General features: G+C 35.0%; 2 protein-coding genes and 2 long non-coding RNA genes across 7 annotated transcripts; 3 read left to right on the forward strand and 1 right to left on the reverse strand.

Moving 5' to 3' along the window:
* Positions 1 to 6178: 6178 nt before the first annotated feature.
* LOC128041665 (uncharacterized) lies at positions 6179 to 7963 on the forward strand. The gene is made up of 3 exons (XR_008196616.1): positions 6179 to 6236; positions 6706 to 6792; positions 7642 to 7963. It is a non-coding gene; the product is annotated as an uncharacterized LOC128041665 (long non-coding RNA).
* A 1557-nt stretch (positions 7964 to 9520) lies between these two features.
* LOC105772834 (uncharacterized) lies at positions 9521 to 10379 on the forward strand. Its single transcript, XR_001126894.2, has 2 exons — positions 9521 to 9796; positions 10061 to 10379. It is a non-coding gene; the product is annotated as an uncharacterized LOC105772834 (long non-coding RNA).
* Positions 10380 to 10397: 18 nt separating this feature from the next.
* Positions 10398 to 16397, reverse strand: LOC105772831 (phospholipid:diacylglycerol acyltransferase 1). 3 transcript variants are annotated; one of them, XM_052632832.1, is made up of 7 exons: positions 15184 to 16397; positions 13735 to 13957; positions 13260 to 13543; positions 12312 to 12639; positions 11715 to 11977; positions 10971 to 11508; positions 10398 to 10760 (listed from the first exon to the last, which is right to left on the reverse strand). In XM_052632832.1, the coding sequence occupies exons 1-6, from the start codon at positions 15618 to 15620 to the stop codon at positions 11025 to 11027; spliced, it is 2019 nt and encodes a 672-aa protein (XP_052488792.1). In that variant the 5' UTR covers positions 15621 to 16397; the 3' UTR covers positions 10398 to 10760; positions 10971 to 11024. The 3 variants fall into 3 exon arrangements, with proteins under 3 accessions (XP_052488792.1, XP_012449754.1, XP_052488793.1); XM_012594300.2 differs by having other exon boundaries at positions 11004 to 11508; positions 15184 to 16396; XM_052632833.1 differs by having other exon boundaries at positions 11715 to 11974; positions 15184 to 16391.
* A 208-nt stretch (positions 16398 to 16605) lies between these two features.
* LOC105772832 (protein Brevis radix-like 4) lies at positions 16606 to 21532 on the forward strand. Of its 2 annotated transcripts, none has more exons than XM_052632834.1 (6): positions 16606 to 17069; positions 17156 to 17314; positions 17395 to 17768; positions 19453 to 19588; positions 19727 to 20124; positions 21127 to 21532. In XM_052632834.1, exons 2-6 carry the CDS (start codon positions 17189 to 17191, stop codon positions 21203 to 21205), a joined length of 1113 nt encoding a protein of 370 aa, XP_052488794.1. In that variant the 5' UTR covers positions 16606 to 17069; positions 17156 to 17188; the 3' UTR covers positions 21206 to 21532. The 2 variants fall into 2 exon arrangements, with proteins under 2 accessions (XP_052488794.1, XP_012449757.1); XM_012594303.2 differs by having other exon boundaries at positions 16609 to 17069; positions 17153 to 17314.
* The last annotated feature ends 339 nt before the right edge of the window (positions 21533 to 21871 follow it).

Consider the following 21871-nt stretch of genomic DNA (forward strand, 5'->3'; position numbering starts at 1 on the left):
TATATTCTATTGTAAAATCAAACTCTGCTAGTAAAACCTGCCAACGAGCCTGTTTGGGAGACAACTTTTTCTGGATTAGAAAGTAACTATTGGCAACATTATCGGTAAGGACCACAAACCTAGAACCCAATAGATAATGTCTCTATGTGCGCAAGCAGTGTACTACTGCAGTCATCTCTTTCTCTTGGACCGTATATCTACGCTCCGTCTCATTAAGCTTTCGACTTTCGAAAGAAATTGGGTGTCCATCTTGCATTAGTACTCCCCCAATAGCATAATCTGATGCATCCGTGGCTTTGCAAAATTCGGCAAGGCAAGTACGGGTTCCCTCGTCATTTCTTGCTTCAATTGATTAAATGCCTTCTCACATTCCAGTTTTCAATCCCATACCTTCCGAGCAACTTCTTTCGACATCTTTCAAAGGTGGCTTCGAACCTTAGCTCCGATACCAATTGTCACGGACTTAGAGTTTTCCCACGCGATCCGTGCGGCCTTAGGCAGTTTCTTTGCTTAAAAACGCCTAAGTCAGCCTAACTTGCAATGATAAAGGATTCAACAGCAAAAACGCCTAAGTCGGCCTAACTTACAATAATAAAGGATTCAATAGAATTCCCTCAAGGCACCCACGAAGAACAGCAGAAGAACAACAGAAGAACGAAGTAAGAACAAACGTTGAAAGATGAACGAAAGCCACAGAAAAGCAAGAACACTTGAGAGAAAAGTTTGAGCGAATACTCTCAAAATTCTTATTGATAACTTAATGAATTATAAGGAGCAAAGAGGTCTCTATTTATAGTTGAGCCTCAAAGTACATCAAAGGCTACAATTAAAAGCTGTATACAATTAGAACTCTAAGACACAATTAGAAGCTGTATACAATTAGAACTTTAAGATTACATAATCATATCTTCTTGAATCACTTCCCATATTTACCAGGCTCTTGGGATGGCTTTTAATCTCTCCAGGCAACGGGCCAGTTTGGTTGGGCCAAATGACCTCCCTCAAATACGATAGATCGCACAAGTTTGTCATGGTTGCATGATCCAATGTGCAACCCATGACATATGCATCCACAATGATATAGAAATGAGGAGTTACTCATCATACTCCTAACAATATCCAATAAGGTCTAATTACACCTTTCTGTCACACCATTTTGTTGAGGTGTGCCTAACATAATATACTGTGCACATATGCCACGACTTTCAAGGAATTTTGCAAATGAATTTGGACATTGTCCTGATTCAGTAAATTTTCCATAAATTCACCACCTCTATTAGATCTTACTATTTTCACTTTTCTATCTAATTGTTTTTCAACCTCATTAATGTATATCTTAAGGGCATTTATTGATTGATATTTTTATCAAGCAAATGTATATATAACAACACCGTAAAAAATCATCAATAAATGTGATAAAATACTTTTCTCTATTAAAATATGGAACATTAAAAGGTCTACATATATCGGTGTGTGATATCTCAAGAAGTTGGGTGCTTCTTGTGGCACCTTTCTTAGTATATTTGGTTTGTTTTCCCTTAACACAATCCACACATATACCAAGATTAGTAAAATCTAGATTCGGTAGAATCTCTTTCTTTTCTAATCTTTCTAACCTTTCTTTGGATACATGACCCAACCATTTATGCCATAAGTAAGCAAAATTTTCATTTTGCATACTATGCTTAATTCCAACATTGATATAACCAACAAGTAAGGATTCTGTGAAAACATTATCAAGTTTCAATTTATATAAACCATTAATAAGGTTTCTTGAACCTAAAACAATATTATTCTTAAATAAACTAAAACAACCATGTCCAAACTTAACATTAAACCCAAAAAATCAAATTTTGAGATAGATATAAGATTCCTAAAAATTGAAGGTATATAAAGAGTTTGAATAGATCTAAGTGAAAACCAATATCCAAGACCAAACAATAAGTCTTTATGCCTTTAATTGGAGCCTTCATACGGTCCCCCATATATGGGAAATCTTTAGTTGGGTTTGTAGTTTGGATCAAAAGGAATCCCTGCACCATGTTGGATTTATGAGTAGTATCCTCGAAATCAAACTACCAAATATTATTAGGAACTTCAATTAAGTTTGATTAAAAAAGATTCATGTCAAACTTTTAACATTTCAGATTGAATTGAAAAAGTTAACTCGTTAAATAAATTGAGGTTAAAATATGTTATTAGTCATTGTATTTATCCAAAATTTGAGATTAGTTCATGTAATTTAAAATTTAAAATTCAATCTTCCTACTTTTCAATTTAAAAGTTATAGCCCAATCGCTCTTGATGTTTGTAATTTTCATAAAAAATAATTCAACTTAGCATGTTTATTTTTGTCAATCATATGTAGCATCATACGAGGACAATCTAATTAATATGCCAAGTGGTAAATTTTGATGAAAATACTAATAATGTTAATGATTGAATTGAGATTTTAAATTAGAAAGTAAGAGAATTTAATTTTAACTTTTTAAGTATAAAGGCTAAATTTTAAATTTTATATAAGTACATGGCCTAACAACATATTTTAAATTTAATTTTATTTAATTATTTTTATATAAATTTATTTAAAATTTTATCAAATTCTATGGGTAATCAAATCCTATTTTATAATAAAGTTTTATAATTGTAAAATAGAAAAATTAAAGTTTACATTAAAATATCGATGTATTAAGGTTAAAATATGTCATAAGTCTTTGTACTCTTTATAAATTTGAAATATAGTCTATATACTTTTATTTCTAGGAATTTAATCCTCTAATTTTCATATTTTAAAATCCATATCCAACTATTAACATTATTAAAATTATTTTATTAAATTCCATCCATTACAATGCCATTTTTTTAGTTATATCGCTATCAACTGAGTTTTTTTTAAATTTCAAAATGTCACACTAACACATTTAACAAAAAAATATTAACAATTAAACTTGAATTTTGAAATATGAAAAGTAAAGGAGCTAAATTCCTAAAAATAAAAATACTGAAACTAACTTTTAAATTTGTGAATAATTTAGAGACCTATTGTATATTTTAGCCTTGTATTAATTATATATAAACTTTCGAAACAAAAAAAACCATATAATAATTTAATATAATTTGTACATAAAAGCAAATTATTTGAGTAGTACGATCAGTATCTCTTTTTTAGTAAGTTGTTGGGTGGTGTTAGTACTCATTGTGGGCCAGGCTACCTATTTAGATCCGAAGGCCCTCTTAAAAAATAAGAGGGGTTGAATAAAATACGAAGCTTAAAAATGGATTTGGGTAAAATTTAAGACCCATTTTCTATATGAATTGGGCATTGGACAATATTTTTTGACCCCAAGCCTGGCCTAATCCGAATATATTATGTTATAAAAAATATTATATTAATTATATATGTTAAACAATATTTATATATATTTATATTTATATTAAATCATTAATCCAATAACAATTACACTCATTATCCAAAACCTAAATTTTTTTATCCAATTAAATAACCTAACTCAAAATATAAAATTTTAAAAATTATATTTAATAAATAAAATATTTATTATATTTTTGATAGTATTTTTTAATGTTTATTTTTATTTTAGCATTTTTAGTGTACTTAGTGTACTATATTTTTTAAAAAAATTATTTTTAAATAAAAAGTAATATAAAAAAATCAAATATGAGTGGGCCAAATCGGGTCCGAGTTTATTTTTCTTAAATTGGATCGGGCTTCAAAAAAGCAAACTCATTTTTCATGTAGGACCAAGCTTAGACTTAAAAAATTAATTTAGATATCTTACATGGTCCAACTCAAATTCAACTCCACCTATAAGTGTGATATCTAATTTTAATAGTCAACGAAGATGACACTTTAATTAGCTTAGTGTGCAAGCTGGGTTTAGTGATAATGTTTAGTATTTAATCTCACATTTAAACCCATTTGTTTCTTGATAAGGACTAAAGCAAAATTAGGGTTTTTTTAATCTTCACTTCATAATATTTGATAAGTTTATGATGTGTTTAATAAATTACTGAAAATTTCATTTTAAATGAAAATTTTTCCTGAATGAGAAGGAAATCAACATCCAATACATAAACATAAACAACTCACTAAAATGGTGTTGCATTACGATCATGTTCAAGAGTATCCCTTAATTTAATATAAAATTTTCGAAAAAAGTAGAATAAAACATATAAATAGACTTAAATAACTTAAATGTTAAAAACATCAAGTTAATTTAATTTTATTAAAAAATTATATTTAAAATAAATTATTCATTTTATAAAAATCCATTTTTAACTTTTAAATTTGATTTTTATAAAAGAAGGAAAGATCTTATTACATCGATATAAAATTAAAATAATTTTACATTTTTATATATTATTATATGATTAGTATTTTAACTATCAAACTGTTATATTCATGTTTCATTCAAATAAATCATGCATATCAAAATTTGATGTAAACTTTTAACTGTTCAATAAAAATTAATATATATAATATTTTAAATCAATATGATAGAAATTCAGTTTGAAAATCTATAAACATGACAAATATAATTATGTGAATAAATTCAACGGTTGAATCATTAAAATATCATCAATAAAGCCACTTTAATTTTAAGAAGTAAGATAGAGCAAAATTGATAAAATGAAAATGGTTAGTGTTGACACCATTTTTTTGTAAAAATAGGGTCAACTAGGGTTTTGAAAAATGAAAACGAATATGGGAGTCGCAACCAATCTTTTTTGATAAGGTGTGATCGGGCCACCTTGAAAGTGGTTGTTTTTAATAAACAATTTAATTTTATTAAAACAACAATTTTGGTCCACGAAATTCAGAAAAATAGGTTCGGGAGTCGGTTACGTACGAGGAAGGATTAGCACCCTCGTAACGCCCAAAATTGGTACCTAGTTGATTAATTAATATCTTAATGTAGAAGATTGAAAACTTTAAAGAGATTTAAAGTACGATCCTCAAAAAAAACTCGAATGACATGGATTGAGATTTAAGATGATATTTAGCTATTTGGTCAAACGAGAAATCGAAACCCAGCATATTAGGGCACGTTTCCTCGAATTTCCAAACGCAAAATATTGTCTTACTTTAAAATTTTAAAAGGATATTTGGTTATTTGGTCGAACGAAAAAATCGAAACCTAGCACATTAGGGCACGCTTTCTCGAATTTCCAAATGGAAAATATTGCCTTTATTATTTTTTAGAGAAATCCTCATATCGAGAAAACAACATGTCATATCCAATGCGTTAGGACACAACGTATCGAATTCCCGTTATGAGAATACATGCCGAAAAGTTTACTTATTTAAAAGATTTTAGCTATCTCGGATTTTAAAAGGGGGTCATGACCAGTAAGTTAGGACGCGATCTTTTTTAATGTCCGAGATCGTTTAAAACTTGAGTTTGAAAAGATTCGTGTATTTAGATTTATCGTGAAAATCGAAACCCCGTAAGTTAGGGCACGACCTTCTCGAATTTAAGCACAAGATGCAATTTATTTGAAACAGTTTTTGATATAACGGGTAAAATGAAACACGATGTTAATGCACATAACAAAACAATAATGAATTTGATAAGGTATGTATGAACAATCACCGAAATGAAATAAATAAACATAAGAAACAAATCAATCATATAATATCGAACAAATAAATGAATAGAACTAAAATATTCTTTTAAAACAATAATGAGCATGTGAATAACAATAAAGAAAATGAATAAAATTATAAAAATGTAAAAAAAGATATATGTATGTACATGTAATGGCCCAAATTTAAGATTATCGGAACAGTGGTTTCGGGACCACAAATCCGATGAGGAAAATTTTATTTTTCTTATATTTTTATGGTATATGATTTCACAAAATGATTTCGTGAAAATTTTGTTTGAAAATTTCGGCGTTTGGGCACTCAATTTAGTCAAAAGGACTAAATTGTAAAAAATTCAAAAGTTGAGTTCTACATGTTAGAGGAGTCAAATTGTTATGAAACTTTAAATAAGAGGTTCTTATATAGTAATTAAACCATAAAACTTCCATGGACAAAAATAGGCATGCATAGATAGAAATAATTGAAGTTTTTAATGAAGGGTATTTTAGTAAAAGATTAATAAAAAGAATAAAAAGGGAAAAAGATGACAAAAATCATCTTCTTCTTCATTAGGACGAAATCAGCAAAGGGGGAAGCCATAGTTAGGGTTTTCAAACTCCCAAGCTCGATAGTAAGTGATCCCAAGCCCCGTTTTTAATGTTCTTTACGTTTTTGAGATCCCGGTAGCTTAATTTAGCTTATTTTAGCAATAATTTAACCTAGGGTTTATATTTGGAAAAATACTCATAGTTGAAAAGTGTTTATTTTGATGTTTTATGATAGAATATGAAGTTATAAATTATGTTAAACAACTTTTGCTAAGCGATTTTAAGTGAAAACGAGTAAAACGACATAATCGGTAAAAATACCTAATGTTCATAAGTACATGTTAGAGTGGGAATTTGATGTTGCCATAGAAGGGAAAAATGTTCAGCATATCATAAAACATAAGAATAAGAGATGAAGTTTAATTTCCGAGCCTTGGGGCAAAAATGTAATTATGTAAAAGTTTAGGGGCAAAATTATAATTTTGAAAAAGTTAGAGTCGAGGGCTGTTTTGATGAATGTGAGTATTAAATAAGTTAAATTTACTATTTTAGATAAAGAAGAACGAAACTCGAGGTTAGACAAAGGGAAGAATAAAGTTGAAGACTAAGTTGGTGAATTGGACTATATTTGATACCGAGGTAAGTTTACGGTAAATAAATGCAATATTTCAATAATTATTATCAATGCTGCTATTTTCCAGAAATTATGAATTTATTTTATAAATTTATTTGATGATGATCCAAGCATGAAATGATAGAGAATTAAAGTTAAAAAGCCCCGTTGATACATAAGGATGGTACTGGATACAAATGTCATGACATTTGGGTAAAGAGATCCCATGTAAGACCATGCCTGGGACATGGCATTGGCATCCTTGAGATCATGAGAGGTCCCCTGTAAGACCATGTCTGGGACATGGCATGGGCACCGAGACGAGAGGTCCCATGTAAGACCATGTCTGGGACATGGCGTTGGCACCAAGACGAGAGGTCCCATGTAAGACCATGTCTGGGACATGGCGTTGGCACCGAGATGAGAGGTCCCCTATAAGACCATGTCTGGGACATGGCATGGGCACCGAGATGAGAACATCTCATGTAAGACCATGTCTGGGACATGACTTTGGCATGTTATTATCAGAAGAGACCCGAGTATCCTTATTGTTCCAATGTAGCTCAACGGGCTAATAAGCGAATCATATTCATGAAAGTTCAGTTTAAAGCATAAGTGGCAAGCTCAGGTAAGTTATAAGAGTTAAGAACTTATTATACTATCAATTGATGTTCAACGATGCAGCAAGAGATGAGTAAGTTATGCACACAAGTATTCTAAGTAAATAAGCAAGAGAACTAGAATGAGATTAACTAAAGAGTAAACTAGAGATATAGTCACTTGAGTTTAATTATTTGTGTTTAATGTTGTTATTTATTTGCTAGTAAACTTACTAAGCTTTATGCTTACTTCTTTTATTTCTCTTTCTCTTATAGTATTGCAAAGCTACTTCAAGGATCCTAAAGAAGTCGGAGATCGTCCACACTATCAACCACAACTGCTCGGTATTTTATGTCAAAACACGTTTGAGTTATGGCATGTATAGGGATATAGTTATTTTGTATGTTTGTAATGATGATTTTGCTAATGAGTGATGTGTAAACATTTGATGATGTATGGTCATTAAAATGGTTAAGTATGAAGGTGTTTGTTGTTATGAAAGATTAGGTGATAAATTATGCATGGAAATCATGAAAGGATAAAATTTTGCAAAGAAACAGAATTCAGGCAGCACAGTGACGTGAATTTGAAAAATCACCTAGGATGGTATAAAATGAATTAGAGGGTGAATGATATATGGAATTAAATATTGTTGAGTCTATTTTCATGGAAAAATAACGGTGTAGCAAAAGGAAATTTATATTTTAAGATATGTGAATTTTAGTGAGACAAGGTCAGAACTGTTCCTGGAGTCCCCTGTTTTGAGTTTAGAAAATCATTAAAAATTGTATAAAAATGGTTATGAGATGTAGTTTATATGTCTAGATTCCTTATTGAGTCTATTTTCTGTAGAAACAAGTAAGAACTTCATATGAAAATCCTAAAGTGAGAAAATTTATTTTTAGTGACAAGAGGTCAGGGCAATCGATTGGTGAAACAGGAGAGATTTTAACTAATAAACTGTACTAATTGGCTAAGTCAAAAATTCTAAAAATTTTATGGTAGGAAGATATATGAGTCTAGTTTCAGGGAAAATTTACGGAATTAAATTTTGAGTCCCGTAGCTCGAGTTATAATCAATTTAGTAACTGTTGCGTGATTGGACAGCTTTGCTGTAAATAGTGAAATTAATTTGCAAAGTAAATTTTTATGCTCCGAATTAGTAAGACAAGTTAAGTAATGCCTCGTGCTCGACTCCGGCAACGGTTTCGGGTAAGGAGTGTTACAGTACATATATAAATTAAAAGATATGTATGAATATGTGTGTGTATATATAAAGTATAAAGTACAAATAATACATAAGTACGTATATACATATAAATAAACTTCAAAAATTATGTGCGTACATATATTATAAAAATGTATGGATGTATATATATACATATATTAAAAAATATCTATGTATATGTGTTTATGAAAATAAAAGGTGTAAACAGATGTAGATACGTATATAAAATATATAAGTATATATATATGTAAGTTATGAAAATATGTATGTGTGTATATATATAAATACGTATTGTAGAAACGTAGGTATATAAATATAAAATTTTAAAATGTGTATATAAGTACATAAGTATATAAATTATAAAATAAATAAAATATAATCATGTATATATATATAAAATGAAATTTAAAAGGTAGAAAAAGGTAGATAGGAGTAAATAATAATAACAATAATTAATAATGTTGATAATGGTATTAAATTGATTAATTTCAATGAAAAAGCAACCAAAATAATAAAGAAATGGACCTAATTAAATAAAAATTTAAAATTCGGGGTTGAATCGCAAATAAAATCAAAGGGAAGGGACTATATTGAACACGCGAATAACATAGAGGGGCTGAAAGGGAAATTTTCCCCTCTCCTCTAAAACGCATAGCTTCAAAGGGGATTAAATTGAAATCTAAAATAAACTAAAGGGATAAATTTAAAGAAATGAAAAAAAACCTAATTGCGGAGGCATTAAAAAGCGGAGGGGCTATAAGCAAATTTGCCCCTCCGTAAGAAAACACGCGGATCCTCAGTACCCGGGCCGGGTCACGGGTCAGAGACCAAAACGACGTCGTTTTGGTCTCTGAACCCAAACTCCAAAACGACGTCGTTTTACTAACTTTATTTAAACCAATTTTTTTTTTAAACATTTCATTTTTTCAGTGTTCAGAAAAAAAACTGCAGAACCACCCCCTCCCTTTCAGTCCATGGTTCGGCGCCGGTCATAGGGTTTCGGCCAGTGGCCGCCGTTGCCGCTCCGCGAGTGGTGGTCGGAACCACCAAAACCATGGGTTTTAAACCCGCTTCTGAGTTCATTCGAAGGCCCGGCCCCCGTGTCCCAAAAGACCGAAGGAGAAGGATCTTCTCTGCTTCCTCTCGGTCTGACTCCGGCGACGGTCGGGAAACCTTCGGCGATGGACTCACGGAGTAAGCAGGTGCGGCCCTTATTTTTATTTCTTTATTTATTATGTAAAAAATGAAAAAATAATAATAATAATGCGCAAAAACCGAATCTGAAAATGAATAATAATCACCTTTTAGATTTTTTTTCTGTTTTTCAATCTCCAAAGAAAAAAAATCCCCCTAAACACATTGATGTCTGTGGCTTTTATAGCCGACAGAAAATAAAAGAAAATCCCCCCTTTTTGCTACTGTTTTGTGGTCTATTTCTATTTTCTTCCTTTGCTACTTATTTGCAGGTGATTGACGCGGTGGCAGAGTCAGAGGGCAGGTGAGCGATGGCAAGTGGGAGACGTGACGTGCGGCGCGGCGGTGGCAGGAGGTCAGGGGTCAGAAGACCCTAGGTGCGATTAGGGTTTTTTGTTGAAATGTTTTAAGTTTTTGGGCTTGTTGGGCTAGGTTTTAATTTGGGTCTTTTTGGGTTTGATTTGGGCCATGTTTGGTTTGTTTATTTTGTAAATGGGCCCGGGCAAAATTGGGCTTCTACAGTTAGTTCACACATGAAGCCAGCCAACCACTTTTTCCTAATATAAAGGTCGAGTTGTCCTTTTCCCTGTATTGTCTAGTTGTACAAGATTAGATTCAAAGGATTATTTAATCTATTAAAGATTACAAAAAAGTAATACAAACAGAGGGTTGATTAGGCACAGTGAGAGAGATTTACAAAAGGGGGAAAGCATACAATAAATCATGAAGTATATAACAAACAGATTAATGGAACATATCTGAAGATTTAATGCAGCTAACTACTTTGCAACTGCTCCAAGCCTGTCATAATGCCAATGCTATAATCATACACTACACAATTTGGTGCTTTGCATGAGCAAATGAAGACTTCGTTTGAAGTAAAAACAGAACAATGTGCAAGCAAGATGACCGGCTGGGGCTTGCTGCGCCAACAGTGGGTATCCCGTCGGGGGAGCACCGTCTCTATTGTCACTATAAGAATGATTGAAACAACTTTTAAGAGAAAGCTAACATGATAACTAACACAGATATTCAAGCAAAGAAACAAAATTCATGTCAATGGCCATATCAAGCCTTCTCATGTTCTATTTTTCATCTCTTAATTCACTTCACCTATTAACCCAAGCTTGATTGTGAAGCATAGTCTCTAAATTTCGAGTTAGATATGATATGTCGACCTACCTATGCATTTAGTTTTGACCTTCAGGTGCTCACCTTCCTGAGTGCTGGTTGAATCTAGAGCTGTAAGTTGATCCTTTCAGCCCATTTAAAGATATCGGAATATACATGATCTCCACCCAGTTCTTTGCCGGTAGCCCCTGCTGCTACTCGTATAACATCCTCAATCAATGCAAAATTCCCCATTATATCAACATGAGCACCACTTTGGGTGCCTCGACCTTCGAGAAGATTAGCTGGAGGGGCATGACTGTACTCCCTTATGTAAGTAGGAATGCCTGAAGGATTGAATCGGGTTTTACCCCTCCAACCCTTTGCAGCCATAAGACCAGCGCTTAAAACAGGAACTGTTTCATCTCCATCAGCAGAGAAAACACCACCTTTTAGACATGAATCTTCACTGCCACCCTCAGCTGAGGTGTCTATCTGAAACGGAATAGAGCAATCAGTGGCAGTAGTTACTTTGTAAACATAAGCTCTTTCAGTGGGGATTCCAACTCCGTACATTGAGTATATCTCCATGTCTGGAGCATCTGGTAACCTGAAAAGATCATATGGCACTTATCAAGAAAACATACAGAAAGAGAGGGGCCATAGTAGGGGTGCCTAGCACTGTTTAAAGTTTCAACAGTTTTTAATGAGAAAACTTGAAAGGATAGCAATCTGGATCAAGAATGGACACTTAACTAACGAAGACACCTCACAAATCAAAACAAATTAGAACTGAGAAACGAAGAAAAGCCTCACTTCGTTTCTAGAGGATTTGACCAATATTTGTAGTGTTGATAATTCGGGTCATCCAAATTATCAGCTATCCCATATGAAAAATGAGCGCCTCCTCGTGCCATCAACTTGGGGGAAACAAAATGAAGCAGGTCCAAAATTGATCCAGCTGTGTAAACCTTGTAATCAGCAACTGCTTTAATACGATGATCGCCAATGTCATGATACTCGATCCATATATCACAGTTGGTTAAGTTGGCTAGCATATCAGCCTTCATAGAATCCTGCTGATCAACAATAATCATATAAACCCCATGCTAAAAACTAGCAAACCAACTAGCATGCAAAACCAGAAAGCACGATGTATAATAGTCATCCTCTCGTAATTGCATTTTAATGAAAAAGATCTTCCAGTTGGGCATGCTTGCATTTGACATAGAAAGAGGGTGTTGAACTAGAAAGTTCAACAGAAAAATTTCCTTCTGGTTACAAACATTCCACAAATTTAAGTCAAATGATTTTGAAGTCCTGGATTAGTGTCAAGTGGTGAAAATGATCATCGTTAGAGAGAGATGATCCATAGACTTATGCAAAATAACTTAATGATAGCTTGGACAGTACCAGCAAATCCACCCTTTCAATCTTGGAGGAATGTGCCTCAGCCACATCTTTCCCAAATGAAATAATTCTCCCATAATTAACATTTTTCATGTTAGCCAAATTGATGTTTGGAATTTGGTCCGTGTTATTGATGCTGTTGTTCCTCAACGTTTTTGCACCACAGTTAAAGCTTGATCCTTCAGGTGACCAATCAAGCCCACCCCAGATGGTTTCCCCACCTTTTGGTATCATTGACATGGTGGAATCCCATGTACGGGTCATCCGCATTAAATGCTGAAAAGTTTGCAGGCCAAATACATCTTTGTCCAGAAAACCTGGGGCGAAAGTCCTGTTTAACAATTCGCATTCCATCAAGCTCCCAAAACAAAGTAAACATGCGCATTCATCATATTTGAAAAACTACCTTAGGTTTGAGAAGAAACTAATTCCAAAGATTACAGGATATAGAACCAAAACTGACTACAGTAAAAGCTAGCATGAAATGACTGTTCTTCAGAATATGACAATAGGAGGCCACAACGATTTCAGGTGTAGAAGCAAAATGAATAATGATGCATATTTTAGTGATTCCTAAAGATTCATCTAACCTTTCACTTTGTTAGCTCAAGAAATAATAACATCAATACTATCAGAATCGAAGCCATTAGAAAAGCCAGATTCATTCCTGATTTAAGAACTGAAACAACATTATTTCAGTAAATCTCACACCATAAAAGCAAAGCATTAGAAAAGGTAGCTCTCTATCAGGAACAATTTTGCATGCACATGATCTGGGGTGACATGCAAAAGTAAAAACTTTAACGGGGAATTCCGGGAAACAATTGTGTCATCAATATAATCATAAATTTAGGCCAATTTATTGGCTTGAAATGTCGAACTATGACAACTCAAAGCATACCAAGACAAGAAACAAGTCTTTGTTCATGAAAATTTAACTCAAGGAAGTACCTGGCGATGGCTATATCCCTGGCTTCAACAGAAAATAGTCCTGAGACCGATTTTGGAACACCTAAAAAGGGTCCACCAATATTCATCACTGCCTTTATGTGCTTGGCGCACCATTCTGATCCACCCCCACCACCCGTGGGAGGTGGTGCTTCAACCCATTTCATGAAGTGCAGAAAGTACAGGACTCCCATTGAATGTGGGATGACTACTACCTTTTTTCCACCATTTGTTGCTACCATGAGTTCTATGTTACTTTTTATTCTGCTCAAAGTTTGGTCCCTGACCTGATTTATTCAAATAGGCTTGAAGTGATAAGATAATTTCAGGGAGCTATAACATAATGCTAATTTCAAATCATAAACACAAAAGAAATATTAAAAGATAAACATCTTAACTATATACACACCATATTACAGAAAAACTATGTGGCAGAATAACTTTGAAAAGAATATGACAGTTTAAAGCAAGTGCATACCTCAGTATTTTGGAAAGATAACCTCCAATCATAAGCAGCCATATACATTGTTTTTTCCTCATACCCAATTTGAGCCAAATTAGCTATCAATACAGCCCAGACAAAATATCCTGCTGCAAAATAATCAGCTGCCACAAGTCCAGATACAGGCCTGACCCTTATACCTGGAGGGTCTAATCCAGTTTCATTATCGAGTGACATGTGCTGAGCCCAACATAGTGGTCTGCAATGCAATTGGGAGAACAGCAGGTGAATAAACTTTAGTAAACTCCATAGCCAAAATAACTTCGGCAAATAGTTAAAAGATTAGGGAAGAAAGAAATAGCAGGTCTAAGTTAGAGAATTTCCAATCTTCTAATGACATTTTCATTATAACAAAAAAAAATCTAAAAGTTAAAAGTCAGCATAGCAACCATATTCAACGGATTAAGAAATGATTAGAAAACTTCAAGAAGCAAAACCTCTAATCGTTCTTGCATGTAAAGAGAAGGCAGTATTACTTCAAGCATCAAATTGCTACAAAGTATACGCATCGTGTTGGAAAGACAGGTTGGTCTTCAAGTCTTGAAGTAACCCAACTATTACAAAGTGCAATGACATCATAAAACAAGGAAACCTCTTAGTTGGCAGAGCATAAAGGACCCATTGAGTGTTTTAGTAGTGTATTTTACTTGGCAAGAGTTTAAGATTCTTCATAGCAACAAATATGTTGTATGATAGTTATTCATCGAGATACTCTAGCATGAACACACATCAAATGCAAAGATTCCTTTTAGCAGATAGTTTTAACTTCTGTCTATATCAATCCATGTGACCAACATTGTAACAACTAAGATTGACAAAGAAAGAAGAGGAAACAATAGAAGTGAATGCAGAGTGATAACAGTTTTAGCAATTGAGGCCAAAATATGTCAGTTTCCACTCAACAACCTAAATCCTAGCTTTTGGGGTTCTAGAAAAATAAAAAAATATTGAAACTCGCACTCTTACGACAACCTAAATCCATGTTCTCACTTCTTTTCCAAAGCTCAATTAGTAGATAAATGTACAACATATGATCCCATCCGAGCACCACTACAAATTCTAATCCACAAAATCAGATCTGCATTTCTAGTGTCCCATAATCAAATCTAAAACAGAAGAAGAAAACATTTGCAACAATGAAAAGGTTTTCGTTTTAGCAAAGCAAAGCCAAACATCAATTTCATGTAGAAATCAGTAAGCTTTATGGAAGCTTCTCTAATAACTTCCAACCTAAGCAAACATCATAGAAGAACTTTAACATTCACAAAAGGTATTTGATTTTTTTTTTCTTTTAAACAAAACAACCTTGCAAACATGCCAAAATTCCTCAAAAATGTAAAACCCAGAATGGAAAAACGTACACTAAATAGCTAAACCTCAAAAGTCTCAAAAAAGGGGGAAAAAGTAAAAGGCAAAAGCTAATACCTTTTATACAGTTCCCCAAAGGAGCCACCCCAAAGGCGTTTCCTAAACAACCCTTCAGCACACTGGTGGCCTTCCCAAAGCTCGAGCCCACCGGTGACGATCCCAGGGACGAACACAACCGGGTGATTCACCGTCAAGCCCTCTTTCCGCAACTTGACCCCGGGTGGGTCCGTCAACGGCCCTGTTATCGCCTCCGTTACATATTGCGGGATCGAGGCAGGCATTGTATTGTAAAGTAATAACAAGAACCACCACACCGAACATACAAAACCAATGAACCAACAACAACTGTCCCAACATGACCATTTCTTGGAATTATAGCTTTCTTTCCTGGGGCTCTCGTATAGGTTATTCTTCTCATCTTCCTTTACGATGCTGCACCGTAAGTTCTGGGACTTCGAGGAATCCGTCCCCTTCCTCCGCCGCAAAAACGACATCGTTATTTAACGCCAAAATATAATACAGGTTTGTTTCATTAACGGAGACTAATGAGAATCTGATACTAAGAGTCTCATTAATTGTGAAAGAAAAAAGGGGGGGGGGCTTTTTTCTTCTCACTTGAGCCGGTGACAATAAAAGATAATGACAGCCACCACCGGAGTTAGAGGTGGAAGTATGCGATTGGGTCTTATTTAAGCTTCAAACAGACTCCTTTATTTTAATATTCCAGATTCCTCTGGCGAGGGTCCCACTCTGGGTTGGGGATGGCTAAGGAGGCTAGCTGTCCTTTTTGGACTTTTTTTAAAGCTTGAGCCTCCGGTATAATGTGTTGGGAGCCGCTGGATTGACGATAGAAACTACGGTGGTCAAAGCATCAGACGGCGGTGGTGATGGAAATTAGAAATGGGTGGATTTCAACGGTGATTGGAGGTTGGAGAGGTGTTTTGAGTCTAATATTTCGGAGTAATTAATAATGTTTGTTATGTGCCAAAAACCAAAGATGCTTTCTGACATATAAGCTTGGGAATGGAAGCCACGTGAGTGGGAGCGGATATGTGTAGATAGACCCGAATCGCTCTACGATGTACACGTTCCTGCAATTAAATCAATGATTTTGCAACTCCAATTTGCCTCAACTAAAAACACAAACCCGCAACACTAGTTTGTTGAGAATGATTAAACTAGTTCTAAAACAGACAACCCTCTGTCAAAAGTTTTACATCAATATTAGTAATAAAAGGAACTTTGTTTTGGAAATGGGTTGGAAGATCTGATACACCACACCACTTCAGGTAGATGGTAAATGATCAACATGCACAAATGCCAAATCTCTCACCATCATTAATAATGGCACTCACGCGTTGATAACATAGCCCAAGTTAAACGAGTTCTTCGGCCTTCCAATGATGAAACTAAGCCCATCGAGTCTCTCCAGTGGGCTTTTCGAAAACTGAGAAAAAAACAAAAGCAGAAGCTCAGCAATCAGCATCACGCACCAATCATTTCATCATCGGATCACACAGAGTGTCTTAAAAAGGGGAAGGAAACATCAGCTGAGCCCAGCAACGGCCTACACCAACCACACTCTTCTACCCAATACACAGCAACAACTGCAGTGCAATGAGTGCATTTATCCCATTATACCCATAGCTCCTTCGATGAGATTGAGGAGATTATAATTTCGTTTTATCTCTTCCATCTCTTTTCTTTTCTTTTATTAATACCCTTTTTGTTGTTTAATTTTGTTTTTATTTTGGGTTGGCGCAGAGAATCTCTGATCCTTTTTATTTAAACGTGGCATCATTAAAGAGCTACCTGAGTCTCGAATATCGGGCTCCAGCTCCCTGAAACTTCAGAGGAAAAAAGAAAGAAAAAAAACCCTTAGTTCTCTCTTACCCATCCACTGATCCTCAGATTTCTGGGTTTGCATTAAATTTTGCTTCTCTGTACGATAAACTCGAAAACTTGTTTATTGTATAATCTAGTTCTTAAATTCTGACAAATCATAGTATTTTTTTTATTTAAACAGAAGATTTCTCAGCTTTCAGAGAATTTCGAAATAACAATGCTGACGTGCATAGCTCGTTCCAAGCTACCCGGTGATGACTCGGTGAGTCAACAAGAGGAAATGGACTCTTCCACTACTCCTAACACTAAGCACAACCAAGCCATCAAATCCCTCACTTCGCAGGTAATTAGCTTTCAAATTTACGACGTCAAGGTTTTACGGTTCTTCGTTCTTTGTTTGGCTTTAATGACTGTGTGGTTTAGTTGAAGGACATGGCGCTAAAGGCGTCGGGGGCGTACAGGCACTGTAACCCCTGCACGGCGCAGAGTCGGTTGAGGAACATGGGCGAGTCTGACGCGGACTCGGACAGGTTCAGATGGTCTTACCGTCGGACGGGGAGTTCGAGCTCGGCGACGCCGAGGACGTGGGGGAAGGAGATGGAAGCGAGGTTGAAAGGGATGTCGAGTTGGAGCGGAGAAGGGACGCCGAAATCGTTGAGCGGACGCCGAGTCGACACGGTCGTGTTCGTCGAAGAAAGTGAGCCTAAAGAGTGGGTGGCTCAGGTGGAGCCTGGCGTGCTTATTACCTTTGTTTCACTTCCTCGCGGCGGCAACGATCTCAAGAGGATACGATTCAGGTGCGCCGCGCACTTATTTTTCTGGATTTTCGCTTTCCATCATATTAAGAAATTTTTATTCCACTTTCGAAATTCGCTGGGAAATGGACTAGTCACGTCACTGCCTAGTTGATTGTTAACATCAATAAACGAACAAAATGTTAAATAATACAAAGTTATGATGGTAAATTCCTATCTATTATTTTAGACAATAATATTTGTTGCTGGGTTGGGACTTGCTCTGTCATTTTTAGTTAAACTCTTTAACATGCATTCTTATGTTTTTTTAAAGCTGTGTTTGGATAGTCAATTAAACTTTCAATTTTTTTATTTATATTTTTTATTATGCTCTACTGTCCTAACACATATATAGAAAATTAAAATTTCTTGATTTAAAAAAAAAAAGAGTATAATCTCATTTTCTTATAATTATTTTACGTTCAGACACAGATAAGTATTAAAATCGTAAAATTTTTACTTATGAATGGTGATGGATTTGTCATGGGTGCATCCAAACACTGCCTTAGCAACCTCGGCAGGAAAAGCAAGGATTTTTAGGTGAGGGACCTACGGTGAAACAGTAGGCTTCACGCCTAATGAAAAGCAATCCCATAAAAGTCCAAAAGGAGAACTCATTGTGCCTCATCAATGGTGGGTGGGACACGATTGATTGTGTTGGCAAGCTTTTTCACTAACCCTTGTCGTCTTGTCGAACAAGCCTCTTCAAAGCCCCCACCCCAAAAAAAAATTCATTTCACGCCAGATTCTCCGTCCCATTGTCTTCTACTCTTCTTCTTCTAATGACCCATTTCTTGTCATTTTGTCTGCAATTAAACTAAGGGGGATTGATTGCCCACATCATTTGCCACTACAAAACTACGTGCAAGACAAAAATTTTGGACCCCTTTTTTGAGCTTACGTTTTTTGCCTACAAAACAGAGACCCGACTTCAACCTTCACCTTTCCATGTTTTCAATGGATGGTGACAGGAGGGATTAGTCGTTTTACCAAGGGAACATTGCTGTTGCCCCTCATTTATGGACCTTGGCCTCGTTTGACTTGTGTTCCTTTTTCCCTTTCTAGATAATTTTATTTCAATTGGTCTCTTAATTGACTGTTTTTTCCATCACCACTTTCATTTTCATGTCATTGTATCTGATTTAATGCTTTGATAGCGTTCCCTCCTTGGATTTTGACTCCCTACGCCTTTTTTTCTTTTTGGAAATATTACACATTCCACTACATCAAACAGACGGATGCCACTTTGGAATATTTAATATTGTACTTACCTAAGGGTGGTTGAAAGCTTCTTTTATATATATATATATATAAACTAATAGTCAAAAGATGTTTATAAACCAACCTAGTGGCCCAATATATAATTAAAATTTCCCATTCACATTAAATAGTGTAGGTGCAACTATAATGGTCATGGTTGGTTTCAAGTTATTGACTTGTGAATAAGAGTAATGACATGGTATAGAGTGTTATCTATGTGTTTTTCTTTTATTTCCTTATTTTAACCAAAATTTGTGCTGGACTTCCCTAGTGCATGTTACTATGTTTCCTAAACCAGTCATTTAATGTTTTTTAGTTGCTCCATTAAAGCACATGCATATCATGGACCTCTCTAATTTCTGATTTCTGGTATGCTAATCTCATGAACATTAGGAGTGCTGAACCATAGTTTATTTTCTTTGACTAGTCGGGAAATGTTTAACAAATGGCAAGCTCAAAGATGGTGGGCAGAGAATTATGATAGGGTCATGGAACTTTACAATGTCCAGAGGTTTAACCGCCAGGCATTCCCACTACCAACACCCCCTAGATCTGAAGATGAGGCAAGTTCTTAGGCTGTTGCCTGCTTAACATAGTGTGAATGGACTGCTCCCATGCAATGCCCTGCACTATCGCTGTGTTGAACTGAACTTGGATTATTGCATGAATGTTAATAACATCATTCTTTTGGTGTCTTACAGAGCTTTAAAATGGAATCAGCAGAAGAAAGTCCTGTAACACCACCATTGACTAAAGAACGCTTACCTTGTAATTTTCATCGTCCAACTGGGATGGGCATCGGCTACTCGTCATCAGATTCATTTGATCAGCACGCAATGCAGGCTCGCCATTATTGTGACTCTGGTCTTACCTCAACCCCAAAACTTTCCAGTATTAGTGGTGCCAAGACAGAGATATCATCCATGGATGCCTCTATGAGGAGTAGCTCATCAAGAGAGGCTGATCGCTCTGGAGAGCTATCCATCAGCAATGCCAGTGATCTTGAGACTGAGTGGGTTGAACAAGATGAACCGGGGGTTTACATTACTATCAGAGCCTTGCCAGGGGGCAAAAGGGAACTTAGGCGAGTGAGATTCAGGTATGGTTCTATAACATTCTTTAACTTGAGCTATAGTTAGTTTTAATAGAAACAAACTAAAATTGAACAGGACCATCATATCTGAGAGAGAATGAACATGTATGAATTGATCAGCCCTACATATTAAGCTACTCTTGGCCGTGGCACTTAACATTTTATAAACTTTCAACATCTCAAAGTGATAAGTATAGTAGGCTGTACTTTAATCCAAAGCTACAACCATCTAAACTGAATTTAGCTTAGTTCATGTGGCTAATCTTTGCTTTCCTTAAAAATCTGTGAGTCTAATAGCAATTGCACTACTTCCATTTCTAGTTGACATGTGATTACGTTTTATTTGATGACCTTTTCTAAAATGTTACAGGCTATAATAGGGTAGAATGTGATATAACTTGCACTTCCCTTTTCAGTGGCTAGAATATACTTTCTAAATTCATTTACCCTGCTTTGAGATTGCTATATATTTATATAAAATAATCTAGCAGTAAATCAGCCATCAATTGACGCCAATTCTAGCATCTATTTCGTTTACTGTCATCATTGGTTAAGTCCTTTTGTTCGATTAAATATGATCCAGGCTCAAGCTGCATTGTATTTTCTCTTTTTTATCCCCAAAGAAAAGGCAATTGGTTAAAAGTTAAACATTTAAGCATTGAAGACTCATTGAAAATGCTCCAAAAAGCCATTTTTTCCGTGGATTTGATTTCATCATTAGGTTGATGGGTCCAACACAAATCGATACTGTAATTGAGGTCCATCTTAGAAACAATCATGATTTGAATTACCAACCATCAAAAACCAAATTACTAGCTGTAAATATATATATATTTTTGACAGCATCATTACTGATTCACTTATTCTGCTTTCACCAACTAGTTTTACTCCCATGCCGAGGCAAATCCGACATGAAGTTTACTGAGGAAATGTCATTGTCTTTCAATTTCCCATCACTTGATCTTAAACATTGACTGGATTACTCACATTATGCCTTATATCATGCAGCCGAGAAAGATTTGGTGAGATGCATGCTAGACTGTGGTGGGAAGAAAACCGAGACAGGATACATGAACAATACTTGTAATCTAGCAAAAGAAGGGAGGCTAGCGGCTTGCTGGCACTTTTCTAAATCGTGGGGGGTGTGTATTTTTTTCTCATTTCTTCTGCCATACTTGTAGAATCCCTTTTGCAGAGATCCAACCAGGTGTTTCTGCCTACTGTCACCTGTTGCTAAGTTTTTTTTTCCAGCTTCATAGTAGCTTAGAAATATGATGGTGGGATTTTATATTACTAGTTTCTTTAAAATCAAAAGTGTTTGGAGGATAAAGAGCATCAAATGTGTATTTGGGTGATGGTAAAAATGGAAAACCAATATCAATGAAAGAATGTGTTTCATCCTTCTTCTTTGATACGTCTGCTTTGTCATATCTCCCTCACTCAAACAGCTGAGCACTCTTTGCTTTTTTAAGAGAAGGGGATATATTAAACTTAACAGTTGACCCAACATAACAGATCAGGAGCCGAACTCAGCCCGCATTAACTTTTTTGGACTAAATGCCTGCAAAGACCTATTGAGGTGGACTCTATCGTGTTCACTGATTTGGGCCTAATTCTTTTTCCCAAAATTCCCAATCTTATTTGAGGTTGTTTTGAGATCCAACTCCCAAGCATTCGGTTAGCAACTTAGCATAGAATCCAAATCTTTATTTTTTTTTTAAAATATAACTAAATACATAAAAAGGACTATTAG

Source organism: Gossypium raimondii, chromosome 6 (genome assembly GCF_025698545.1).
Source record: "Gossypium raimondii isolate GPD5lz chromosome 6, ASM2569854v1, whole genome shotgun sequence".
Lineage (NCBI taxonomy): Eukaryota > Viridiplantae > Streptophyta > Magnoliopsida > Malvales > Malvaceae > Gossypium > Gossypium raimondii.

What these genes read in the sequence shown, in the direction of transcription:
- LOC105772831 (XM_052632832.1), bottom strand. Translation starts at nt 15,620, where the DNA reads ATGTCGTTTTTGCGGCGGAGGAAGGGGACGGATTCCTCGAAGTCCCAG. An exon ending in TTGAAAGGGTGGATTTGCTG is followed by an intron (nt 11,978 to 12,311) that starts GTACTGTCCAAG and finishes ATTGTTGATCAG; the next exon opens with CAGGATTCTATGAAGGCTGA. An exon ending in TCAAATCCTCTAGAAACGAA is followed by an intron (nt 11,509 to 11,714) that starts GTGAGGCTTTTC and finishes TGATCTTTTCAG; the next exon opens with GTTACCAGATGCTCCAGACA.
- LOC105772832 (XM_052632834.1), top strand. Translation starts at nt 17,189, where the DNA reads ATGCTGACGTGCATAGCTCGTTCCAAGCTACCCGGTGATGACTCGGTG. An exon ending in CTCAAGAGGATACGATTCAG is followed by an intron (nt 17,769 to 19,452) that starts GTGCGCCGCGCA and finishes TTCTTTGACTAG; the next exon opens with TCGGGAAATGTTTAACAAAT. An exon ending in CCCCTAGATCTGAAGATGAG is followed by an intron (nt 19,589 to 19,726) that starts GCAAGTTCTTAG and finishes GGTGTCTTACAG; the next exon opens with AGCTTTAAAATGGAATCAGC.